This window comes from Python bivittatus, unplaced genomic scaffold, assembly GCF_059951505.1.
Source record: "Python bivittatus isolate LINGU-HERP-01145 unplaced genomic scaffold, Pbiv_v1 ctg000790_np1212, whole genome shotgun sequence".
Taxonomy (NCBI): Eukaryota; Metazoa; Chordata; class Lepidosauria; order Squamata; family Pythonidae; genus Python; species Python bivittatus.
Window position 1 is genome coordinate 27757 of NW_028277110.1, and position 11905 is coordinate 39661.

Consider the following 11905-nt stretch of genomic DNA (forward strand, 5'->3'; position numbering starts at 1 on the left):
AGATTGCTAGAATACTCTAGAGCAGTGTTTCTTAAAGATTTTGCTCTCGGGACCCCTTCCCACCTTTAAAAATTATGGAGGACCCCAAAGGAACTTTTGTTTGTATGGGTCATATTTATCAATAACTACTGTATTGAAAATTAAAATTGACGCATTCGTAAAATATTTATAGAATCATGTAAAAATAACAATATTAAACCCATTAGATATTAACCTAAATAAAATATTTTTCATGGAAAAAACCTATATTTTTTAATAAACAAAAAATAATCATGAGAAGACTGACGTTGTTTTAAATTTTTGCAACTGTTTTCGATATCTGGCAAATAATTTTGACCTTTTGGACTCCTAAGAGCAGGGGTCCTCAAACTTTTTAAACAGGGGGCCAGTTCACAGTCCCTCAGAATGTTGGGGGGCCAGACTATTTATTTATTTGTTTGTTTATTATTAAACTTGTATGCCGCCCATCTCCCCCAACGGGTGACTCTGGGCAGCTCACAATAATAGTTTGAAAAAAACATGAATGAATTCTTATGCACACTGCACATATTTTATTTGTAGTACAAAAAAAAACCTAGGAAAAAACAATACAATAATTAAAATAAAGAACAATTTTAACCAACATAAACCCCACCCTGCATTGGCGGTCAGTGTCAGTAAATGTTATCCTCCCCCCATCCCATCCCATCCCCCCCGCCCCCTGCCCCCCGCATTATTGGTCAGTGCCAGTGGCCATTCTCCTACTTGACGGGCAACCACACAGCCCAAATGGAGAAAGTAATAGGGCGCCCTGGACCCCACCGATCACCCCTGCACAGAGGATCCCTCCCACGGAGTATGAGAAAGTATGAGTTGAAGTGCCCCTGTGGTTGTAAGTGTGGACGGGCTGCCAAGTGCCCGAATTTTGATCATGTGACTGCAGGGGTGCTGCAACAGCTGTAACTATGGGGACTGAGCATAACTACTGAATGAATGGTTGTTAAGTGATGACTACCTGTACAAAGAATTTGAGATGATGGAACAGGTCTGGGCAAGGAAGAAGAGTTTGGATATAAATGCAAGGAACAGAAGAGAAGAAAAAGTGAAACAGAAACTGAGTACAATGCTTTCTGCGGTCCTGATAATTTGCAAAGAAGTAGGCTGACCTGATTTCCAAAAATAAAAACTTGAATATACGAATATTAAAAAATGCATACATGTATACAAATCTACAAATCAATTTCCCCAAAGTCACAGGCAAAAATTACCAGAAAAAAAAGGACACAAAGATGTTTAGAAGAGCTTCTCTGAAATGAAGCAACTTTAAGTAGTTCCAAACATTCCTGTTCCCTGTTGTGCTTTTACACTCTGTGAAAAATTATTTCCAGGCCAAAAGCGAAGCTCCATTGGCTGGGAGGAGGAACCTCGCGCCGTTGCGGCCCTCTCAGTGGCTCCGGGAGACGGCGCTCCCATTGGCTCCCATTGCGCGCATGCGCCCCTGCGGATCCCTCAACCGCTGCTTCCTTCATCTCCTTCCTCCTCTTCTGCTCGTCAAGCTCCGCGTGACGTGATGTCGACGGAAGGGGCGGGGAGTGAGGCTCGCCGGGCGGAGGCGGAAGCAGGAAGCGCGTTGCTGAGAGAAAGACGAAGACCCAACAGGTATCCGGGACGGACACGTCTCGCCCTGTTTTGCGCTGTCGCTTGACGAGGCCCGGACCTGAAGCGCCATCATGTCCAATATGGAGAGTATCCTGGGTGGCGCCCGTCGGGAAAATGCGCCGGGCCTCGATTGGTGGTGGGGGCGAGCAAATCCCGCCCCCTGGCGTGATTGATGGGACGAGGGCGTGGCTAGTTGCGGACCCCGACAGCAGGCGGCGCCCCTGAGGGGGGTGATTCTCGTGGGCGGAGCTCAGAGGCCGGTCTCTATTGGTGTTCCTGGCTTGGAGTGATAGCGGGGGCGGCCTGTGGGGTGGGGCGAGGGCGTCTTCCTCTCCCGGGCAGGGTCTTCCATTGTGGAGGCTTTATTGAGAATATTTATCTCCCCTTTTTCCCCCGAGGGAGAAATCTGCGCCTCTTTTCTTCCTTGGAACAACCCTGGAATATTCTAAGGATCCCCAAAAGTGTTGGGTTATTCCCATTTCTCGCTCATTGCTTTGTCTCTTGAAGGGTTAGACCAGTAGTTTCCCACACCTGGCAACTTTAAGACAGGTTGACTTCAACTCCCAGAATTCCCCAGCCAGCCAGTTGGCAAGTTTCAGAAACACTGGGTTAGACTATAATTACCATAATGCCCAGGCAACATAGGGGTGTTGTGGAGGAAACCTGAGGGCCAGACTCGGTAATGATCCCCTTGAAAGCTTTTCTGGGGTTGTTCTGATAGTGGCATATTGAGATAACGGACGGGGTGCATTGTTTATTTTAATTTATTTTAATTGGTTATAGCTGCCTTCTCTGGTTGACTCAAGGGGGCTTAACAACATCCAAAAACAGGGGTTAAAAAACATACAACAGCATAGCAGCCCAGTTAGGGGAGCCCCAAAGCTGCAAAATGGGGCTTTTCTGTAGAGAGTTGTGTTGTGTCAGACAGGTGCAAAGGGAGGTCTGTAACAGAATAACTAAGTGTAAAGAACTAAGAACTAAATAACTTATGACATTTCCCAGCTTCACATTCTTCTGTGCTTCTGTGCTTCTGGGCATCTGCTGGGCATCCATGAAAGTGTATACCCCACTAAATCTGTTAGGATGTTGAAACACCGTCCTTTTTTTTTTTCTTCCCTATCTCCATTTTGCAGTTTCCTAGTAGCTGTTTACAGATTTGTTATGGCTATGATTGACGAGAACATAAGCCCGCTCTAAAGTTTCTCTGCTGAAGCGCTGAAGATGTTTTTTGCAGCTGGGCTTCCTGATCAGCTGGCTTAGTCTTTCTTTGTTCCTGTCCGACATGACACACCACAGTGTCACGTCTTGGATGTTTCTGGTTTCTGTCAGCTGATTCAGTTTGCTTTTGTTTTTGTTATATATTTAAGAAAGTCGAGAAAAGAATGCAAATGTTGTTTTCTCTGCTATCTCCATTCTAAATCTTACTTCTGTGCATCTGGTGGGCTGTCATGAGCATGGCACAGGGCATAAGCCCTGGTTTGCACATCTTGACAGCCGAGTTTACACCTTTTGCTGAGTCTCAGATAAGTCACGTGATGATAGCTGTAGGAAAGGTGAATCCTAGTCATAAAGTCTCTCTTTTTCTAATACTTGCTTTAGATCAGTAGGATGAGTAGTCCTAACCATTTTTTCTTTTGCCTGCCATTCTTAATTAGAGCTACCAGATGTGTGCTGCAGAAATCCAGATGATTATTAGATGGTATACAAAAAAAAGTTAAAACGATCTGTATCTACTTGCTATCACCTAGTGGTTGTATGAATGTTTGCAGCCCAAATCTGATAGCCCTACTGTTGTGAATGTCTTGAGTTTTGTGATACATACGTTAAAGAGCTGAAGCTAGTTCACTGGATCCTTGATTTGGTGGCTGAAAAGAACACAAGCTTTCTGTATGTGAACAGTATTTCCAATCAATGGAGAGTTATTTCAGCTTAATGATTCTAATAGTGGAAAAGATAGAATTCTGTTCTTGGTGACCTAAGCTTTAAATATCTGCTGAGGGTGGGCTTACCTGATTATATGAAATGCATAGATAATGGCTTCAGTCAAGGAATTTTCAGTTGTTATACATGTTAAAAGTATTACATTTTTCTTTCTCTGTCTGCCAGTAATATCTAATAAAGAGTTGGAATGAAAGTAGCCTCTTTATGGTATGCATTAGTGGGTTTAATTGACCTATATTTAAAGAAATCTAAGGAGTATTTTCATTTTATTGCCTGCCTTGTAATAACTAGAATTGGTTTTTATTTTTATTAATCTGATATTTAAGCTAGCAAAAGGATTTTTTTTTTTTCCTGCAGGGATTCTTGGTGGTTTATAAAAATCAAGCAAAAATTTAAAACCAAGACAATAGCATAAAAGCAATACATCACAGGAATACAGATGGCATGTAATAGATATGCCTATGTCTATATTGAGAGAGAATAGTTTATTACAGTCAGAGACCAGCATATAGTAGTTATTTCAAACATGTTTACCCCAGAGTGTAAAACATGTTTACTTTAAATCAGAATATCTCACAGGCTTTGCCCCTCAGGTTTGTAAAATAAGCTGTGTTTAGCTCTTAAAGGACAAAACTAAAAGACATTGGCCTTGTAAAGGGCAGCTTGTCTGTCCTAGATTTTAATAGTGAGGAAAAGAACAGGTTATCAAGGCTGCTAATGCTTTCTGAGGCATCTAAATTAATTGTATTTTTTTTTACAATTTAACTAAATTACTTTTAATTGTAATTTCTTTTTACTTTGCAACAAAAAGACAACTTGGTTCACCCCTGTCCCCCTCCCCCAAAAAACCCTTGAGAATGGGGGCTCAGAGTAAAATATTTGGTCAGTCTAGCAGTAATTGCTGTTACTGTAACTTAGCATCTAGACCCCATTCAGGATGCTGGACCTAGTTTTTAAAGGCTGCCACAAATTTAGGACCCAGCTGTGAAGCCACACGTGGAAGCTTTACTAATCCTTGAATGAAAGAGGGCTGCAAGCTAGACTGGGAACAGTTTTCAGTAGGAAATGTGTAAAACATCCTCAGTGCAGAAAGGCGAGATACAACTATTTTTTTATGGACAATCCTGTTTTGAAGATGGTGAGAAAGAATGGCTTTGACTTCCCTACAAAATACACAAGTTAGTAGGATATTGGGGGGAAGGGGAGATGAGAGTGCGGTTAACAGGAATGATGAGAAAAAGGTAGAGATTCCTGGAATTGGGCATGTCAATTTAGTTTTTTTAAAAAACTGCTTAAAATCTGTATTTTTATTCCTTTATGTTAGTTACCCCAAACTTTTGAAGCATATGTTAAGATAAATAGAAAGAGAAGCTTCATCTTCTGGTTACAACAACTTCACTTGGATTTGTGCTTGCAGTGAGCTGACTGATCCAGGACTGAAATACCAGCATCACTGAGAATAATGAGAGAAAAAAAAATATTAAATTTAAAAATATTAAACATTCAGAGAGCTCTTTTTCAGGTTGCTATTGGGATGACGTGTTCTTGTTTCAGTACATTATTCTTAACTTGAAATTCAGAGCATCTTTTCAATTTGAAATTTGCTGCCAAAGAGCTTAACAGAAATGCTAAAAAGTGTGATAAAGAAGAAAAGGTTGAAAAAGTCAAAATTAAGAAGGTAAGTCATTAATGTGGACATTTCTTCTGTAATCTGTTTGAAAGTACAAAACCAGGAACGATTGGAATAACATTAGAAATATATGTAAAAGTTGCTATGGAGTGTCTGTGGTTATTATTTCTGTCTACATGTGCGCACATCAAACAGTAACAATTTATTTTCATACACTAATGTACAGAATTTCCTGTCTCCCAAATATGTACAAATTGTTCCTTTAACATTAGTTCTCATTTGGGCTTGACAGCATTAGTTTTCTGATTAAGGCTTAATACAACTAAAGAAACTGTATTAAGAATAATACAATTTATTTGACAGTAATCTAGTCAGCGGTATTCCAACATTTCTCAGACCCTGAATACACATGACAATACCAGCTCATTCATCTCAATACTAGCTCATTTAGAATGCCTCCAGAAAAGGATAGTCCTGATAACGTGGATCCTGATTTCATTTCATCTTTAGTAGTTGCCAGGATTGGCTTCCTGCTGTTTATCGGCCATCCTTTGCAAAGATTTTTAGAAGCTGCTTTTTGAGGGCAACACTTGGGTCCAGTGTTGTCCAAACTTGGCCATTTTAAGATGTGTGGACTTCAACTCCCAGAATTCCCCAGCCAGCCATGGGAATTCTGGGAGTTGAAGTCCACACATCTTAAAGTGGCCAAGGTTGAGAAACACTGCTTGGGTCCATTAATGCAACGTGTTGATCTTCTGCACATGCATTTTGGGGAACAAAAGCACCGAAAGAGATGGAGTTCAGGGATAACCAGCATAAATGGTCATCCAGCTTAAAGTCTCTGTGTACCTAGGACCTGGATTATTGAGCCCTAGGATTTGTTGTGTTCTTTCCATAATGGAGCTGAAAAATTGTGGGGTGTTCTTTTGTTCTTTTAAAGGCAATTCAGAAGGGTAACACAGAAGTGGCAAGAATCCATGCAGAAAACGCCATCCGGCAGAAGAACCAAGCCATCAACTTCCTGCGCATGAGCGCCCGGGTAGATGCTGTGGCAGCAAGAGTGCAGACGGCCGTCACAATGGGCAAAGTAAGCACAACCTCCTCTTTCAGCAAGAAACACAGGTGACAAAAAAACCTTGGTCTGTACTTGACATACATTACTTTGGGAGTGCCGCTGATAAGCGTTGCATGCTGTGAATTTAATCCGTGGCATTTCCAGTTAGTGCTGAGAAAGATCCCCACATGAAACAGTGAAGCGTCTGGGACTGTGTTCATACATCATGCTGAGCCCTTGTTTGCTTAATCATAGTTTGAGTAAGCCAGGCAGCAGCATGGTTTATGAACTCCAATCTCCAGATCAGCATTTCTCAACCGTGGCAACTTGAAGATGGCTGGGGAATTCTGGGAGTTGAAGTCCACACATCTTCAAGTCGCCAAGGTTGAGAAGTGCTGCTCTAGATTCATGCAGTACATGAAATCAAAGTCAGACAGACAATATTAGGCTTGAGTATCCTAGTTGTGGTTGGAGGAGACACTGGCTGGGTTCATTTATTGAAATGAACAATAAGCTATGATGTACCTGCAACTATGCCTGAATTCATACAGCACACTGATACTAATCTAAGTAAATAATACTATGGTTTTGTTTATTAAAAAAACCTATCTCTGCCAGACCATGCAAGTAGCATGGGGGCAGGAAGAAATGCTTGCAAAATTTCACTTATTCACCTTACCAAAATGCAGTGTAAAAATAACTTTTCCCAGTATTCCTTAAAAAGCAGTTTACAAGGTAGCCGTGACTGGCACTGATTTGTTTTTTCACCTTAAAGTACCATACCAGCCATTCTACATTTGTAACGATGTTCCAAACTCTGTTTATCAGGACAATACAAGACCTCTAACTTCTTTTATTGAGCGCAGTGTTACAAAATAAAAGCTAAGAAGATTGAGGGGGAAAAAAGGCTGCCTTGATGTGATTACCAAATGCTTTCTCTTCTAGGTAACGAAATCAATGGCTGGAGTAGTTAAATCAATGGATGCTACATTGAAAAGTATGAACTTAGAAAAGGTAAATGGATACATTTTGCTGTTTGTTTTTAAACGTTTCCTGCTACTCTTTTGATCTCTTTTACTTACGCCATTTGTTTACCTGCAGATTTCTGCCCTGATGGACAAGTTTGAACAGCAGTTTGAAACCTTAGACGTTCAGACAGCACAGATGGAAGACACCATGAGTAATACTACTACCCTAACAACACCACAAGTATGTACTCATTAAAGCAGAGATTTCTGGTAATAGCTCTCTCCAGCTGCCTCAAGGCAGTGGCCTGTCTCAGTGTTTCTCAACCTCAGCGACTTTAAAATGTGTGGACTTCCAACTCCCAGAATCCCCCAGTCAGAATTCTGGGAGTTGAAGTTCACACATCTTAAAGTTGCTGAGGTTGAGAAACATTGGTCTGTATGTGCTGGTCACACTCTTGGCCCTGGTGAGGTAAATGTTCAAAGGAAAGCTTGCTCCCTAATGTCGGGCCTCCTCTTTCTTAGAGAACTGAGAAAGTTTTAGAATGTTTTTGGTTGAGAGACTGTTGTTTTTAATTAAAAATACCTGAAAGGCTGGTTTCTTACAGGTACTGGTGGGCACTGTCTGGGTGATACGTTGAGTATTTTTTGTGGTCCACGGAAAAAAGTTGGAAACCCAGAACAGGAATATTATTAGTGTTAATGAGGATTAAGAAAATGGGAGCAGGAGTGGACAGGTTTTCACATTTCGTGGTCTGCTGCGAAGGATTGAGAAGATACTTCCAGGCACTGCAAGGAGCAACAGAAGAAAGCCATAAAAATGCTATAATTCTAAAACCATCTGTTCAAAAAACGAGTGGAGCATCATGACTGCAGTGCTGTGAAAGTTCAGTCCCACACAATGAAGGAGGCCCTCTGGTGGCAAAGAGCCTTTAAGTACAAAAACTCCAGTGATTATCTCTGTTGTATTGCTGCCCACTTAAGTGTTATTTTCTTAAATGATTTGATCTTTTACAATGTCTGTTTTTTTAGAATCAAGTAGATATGCTTCTTCAAGAAATGGCGGATGAAGCTGGGTAAGCATGAATATCCGAAAGCTGAAACAATGCAGTGTGGGAAGGCTCTTTAAAAATGTGTTTGAGATAGCAAGAAATTCCTGGCTTTTCTCCAGCACAACGGATTCCTGTAGGATTGGGAAAATGGACAGGCAGAGCATCTTCTAACTTGTTGCCTCAAATCTGGTATCTTCCATGGGCCAAACCTTGCTGGCTGGAGAATTAAAGATGCTGATGTTCAACGCATCTGGAAAGTAGCAATTTGGGGAAAACTGAACTAGATAATACCCTTAAAGCAGAAGATTATAATGCTCCCAGAGCTAACATTGACATCTTTCTGTTCATAAGTTAACATCAAGATTGGGATCATTTGAGTAATTAGAAATCCCAGTTCCCAAAGTCCACATTTGACAATAGGAGCAGCAAGAAGGACTTCTGGCCCCCTAAACTATGCTTCTTCCAAGCCCCAATCTGTTGTAACTCAGGTGGAGGTTTCTGTATGCCAACCATTCTAGGGTAGATTGTGGCTCGTGGGGTGTAATGTATGTTTTTTTGTTTATTTATATGTCAAATTTATATGGCCTCCCATCTCACAAAAAGTGACTGTGGGCAGCTTACAACAAGATGTAAAACAACAAATATATTAAAAAGTCATTATTAAAAAAGTTTAAAATTCCATAAGGCATATAGGAAATGAGATGTTAACAGAATTAGTGGAGCCACCTCAAGATCTCACCGGTCCTCTAGAACCCCCAAGCCGGATGACATAGCCAGGTCTTGAGGGACTTCTGGAAAAGAGGTAGGGATGCTGCTAGCCTCACTTTGGGGGGAGAACGTTCCATAAAGCAGGCACCATGGCAGAGAAGCCCACCTCCTCAGGCCCACCTAGTGTCGTTCCCTGACAGACAGGACTCGTAGTATGCCTCTTCTGCCAGACCTGATGGGACGGGCAGATGTAATCAGGGAGAGGCAGTCCTTCAAATAACCCAGCCCATGCCATGAAGGGCTTTAAAGGTCAAAACCATCCCCTTGAATTGGACCCAGAAGCAGACTGGCAACCAGTGCAGCTTGCACAGCAGAGAGATAACACGTGTGCTCTAGGAGCACACATCACTGTCCACACTGCCACATTTTGCACCAGCTGAAGCTTCTGGATACTCTTCAAGGGCAGACCCTTTTGACTCTGGGCTCTGTTTTTGAATTTAAGTGAGATGGTGGTGGATTGTTCCTGGCTCCAAAGAGCAGCGCTTGGAATTCTAATAATAATAAAAATACACTCAGACCTGCGTTAAAGAGCCTATGTTAAGTTAAACTTTTTGAAAATTAAGGATGCAAACAAGATGTTTTCAGTTGCTAGCATATGGCAGCAGTAAGTATTCCTGGGATACTGAATACTGTATCTGCATGCCAGCGTTTAATTTAATTGGCTTTATTTCTTTCCTTTTTGAATTTTAGGCTTGACCTGAATATGGAGCTACCCCAGGGACAAACGGGCTCTGTTGGCACAAGTGTTGCTTCAGCGGAACAGGTAAATGTTTCCTGTCCTGGCTTGTTCTCATCTCCCCTAATATCACAGAGCATGCTGGTTGGGGGATTCTGGGAGTTGAAGTCCACACATCTTAAAGTTGCTGAGGTTGAGAAACCTTGCCATAGAAGAGTGGCTGGGGTATTGTTAATACTGAAACTTTTAAATATATCTTGCTGGCATGCAGTACGGCGTGTTCTTATCATTTGGGGCTAGCTTCCTAAGATGAAGTAATCTGTTGCTTTTCATGTTGTCTTAAACATTTGCTTGTTTTCCTGTTCTTGCCTCATTTCTTTCGCATTGCCTTTGTTATACAAGGCTTATTTATTTACTTTTTTTATTTACAAGGCCTACAGGCCCCTCACTCTGAGCAGCTTCTGTATAATTCTTAGAAAACTTCAGAAGCTTTTTATTTTATTTATTTAAGTATAATTTTTTATTAGAAAAAGAAGAAAAACATACATAAAGTGGTTTAACAAAAAAGTGAAAAAATACAACAAAAAGTGTTAATATATCATAACAATAAACAATTTCAATTCTATATATACTTATCTAATATAAATATTATTCAAGTAACTATATATTTCTAATAGATTTATATGACTATCATGTTTTTTTTTAACCTACTGTATTTTGTATAAATCACTCCCATATTTCATCACACTTGTCCATACAAAATCTATATTTAAAGCAATCCAGAAAGAAGCTTTTTAAAAAAGTAAGAAATCCACTTGTCTGGCCCAAACTTACCTTGACCTGAGAGATTTTGCTTGAACATGATCTCTTTTTTTCTTCAGTTGCTACTCTTGTAATGTGTTTTGTATCTTGATCATATATTCATCACTGTCTCTGCTCTGAATTTTGCAGGACGAGCTCTCACAAAGACTGGCACGTCTTCGTGATCAAGTGTAAGAAGGAGTCAGATCTGCGGTTTTGTACATATGCTTCCAAAGCATTCTCTGTACATATTTTGTGGCCTGGCTAGGATTTCTGTCAAGATGTTTAAATAACACACTAATGAACACCTATCTTTTTTTTTCTTTGCTGCTGCGCTTTCTAAAATGCATTTAACTCAGTAGTGTGCCATAAGTGCATTTTCTAGTTCTGTATAGTACATTTTGAAGCTGAAGGTTATATTTTTGCAAATCTCTTTTTCAATGATTAAAATGTCAGTTTGATTGGGTGTCACAGCAGATAATCAAGTGGGAAGAACAGCTTGTATAATTTTAAGTTATATAGCAAGTTTTTAAATTATGGATAATGTTTGCAATTAAATTCCTGAGATGGTGTATGTGGTTAACGTGGTGTCACATTTTATTAATTATCAATTGGATGGAATGTATTTATGTGTGTATCCACCGGTATTACATCACTGGAGAATCTCTCCAAAAGAAGCATATTTGTGGTGAGATTTAAAATCAAGCAATAGTTATGCTGTCCTCATAACTTAAAACTTATATTGATATCAGCACTTCAGTACCAAAGGAATAAAATATATTTTTCAACATTTTTGCCTAGATTTCCTTAAAAATATCTATTGCACTCCCGTAGAGAGGAATGCTTGATATCTTAAAAGAACTAACCGAAACATCAAGTTTGAAATGTCATTTAGGATTTCGGTCTAGTTGGATTGGATAGCTTTCTACTGTGAAGGAGTGGAATCAGAGAGTGGGGCGATTTATTGAATCGTATTGTAAAGGGAAACGAATATGAACAAACATGAGCATACCTCTGAAGTCTTCTGTGAAGTATGCTTGAATTCTTTGTATCTACAGTCAGGTCCAGAAATATTGGGACATCGACACAATTCTAACATCTTTGGCTCTATACACCACCACAATGGATTTGGAATGAAACAAACACAATGTGCCTTAACTGCAGACTGTCAGCTTTAATTTGAGGGTATGTACATCCAACTCAGGTGAACGGTGTAGGAATTACAACAGTTTGCATATGTGCCTCCCACTTGTGAAGGGATCAAAAGTAATGGGACAATTGGCTTCTCAGCTGTTCCATGGCCAGGTGTGTGATATTCCCTCAGTACCCCAATTACAATGTGCAGATAAAAGGCCCAGAGTTCAGTTCAAGTGTGCTATT

The 11905-nt window shown here is 40.3% G+C and overlaps 1 protein-coding gene across 1 annotated transcript; it reads left to right on the plus strand.

The window, feature by feature from the left end:
- Window positions 1-1516: 1516 nt before the first annotated feature.
- Window positions 1517-11315, plus strand: CHMP1B (charged multivesicular body protein 1B). Its single transcript, XM_007426611.4, has 8 exons — window positions 1517-1725; window positions 5160-5257; window positions 6150-6296; window positions 7209-7277; window positions 7365-7472; window positions 8261-8304; window positions 9739-9811; window positions 10676-11315. Exons 1-8 carry the CDS (start codon window positions 1710-1712, stop codon window positions 10718-10720), a joined length of 600 nt encoding a protein of 199 aa, XP_007426673.1. The 5' UTR covers window positions 1517-1709; the 3' UTR covers window positions 10721-11315.
- The last annotated feature ends 590 nt before the right edge of the window (window positions 11316-11905 follow it).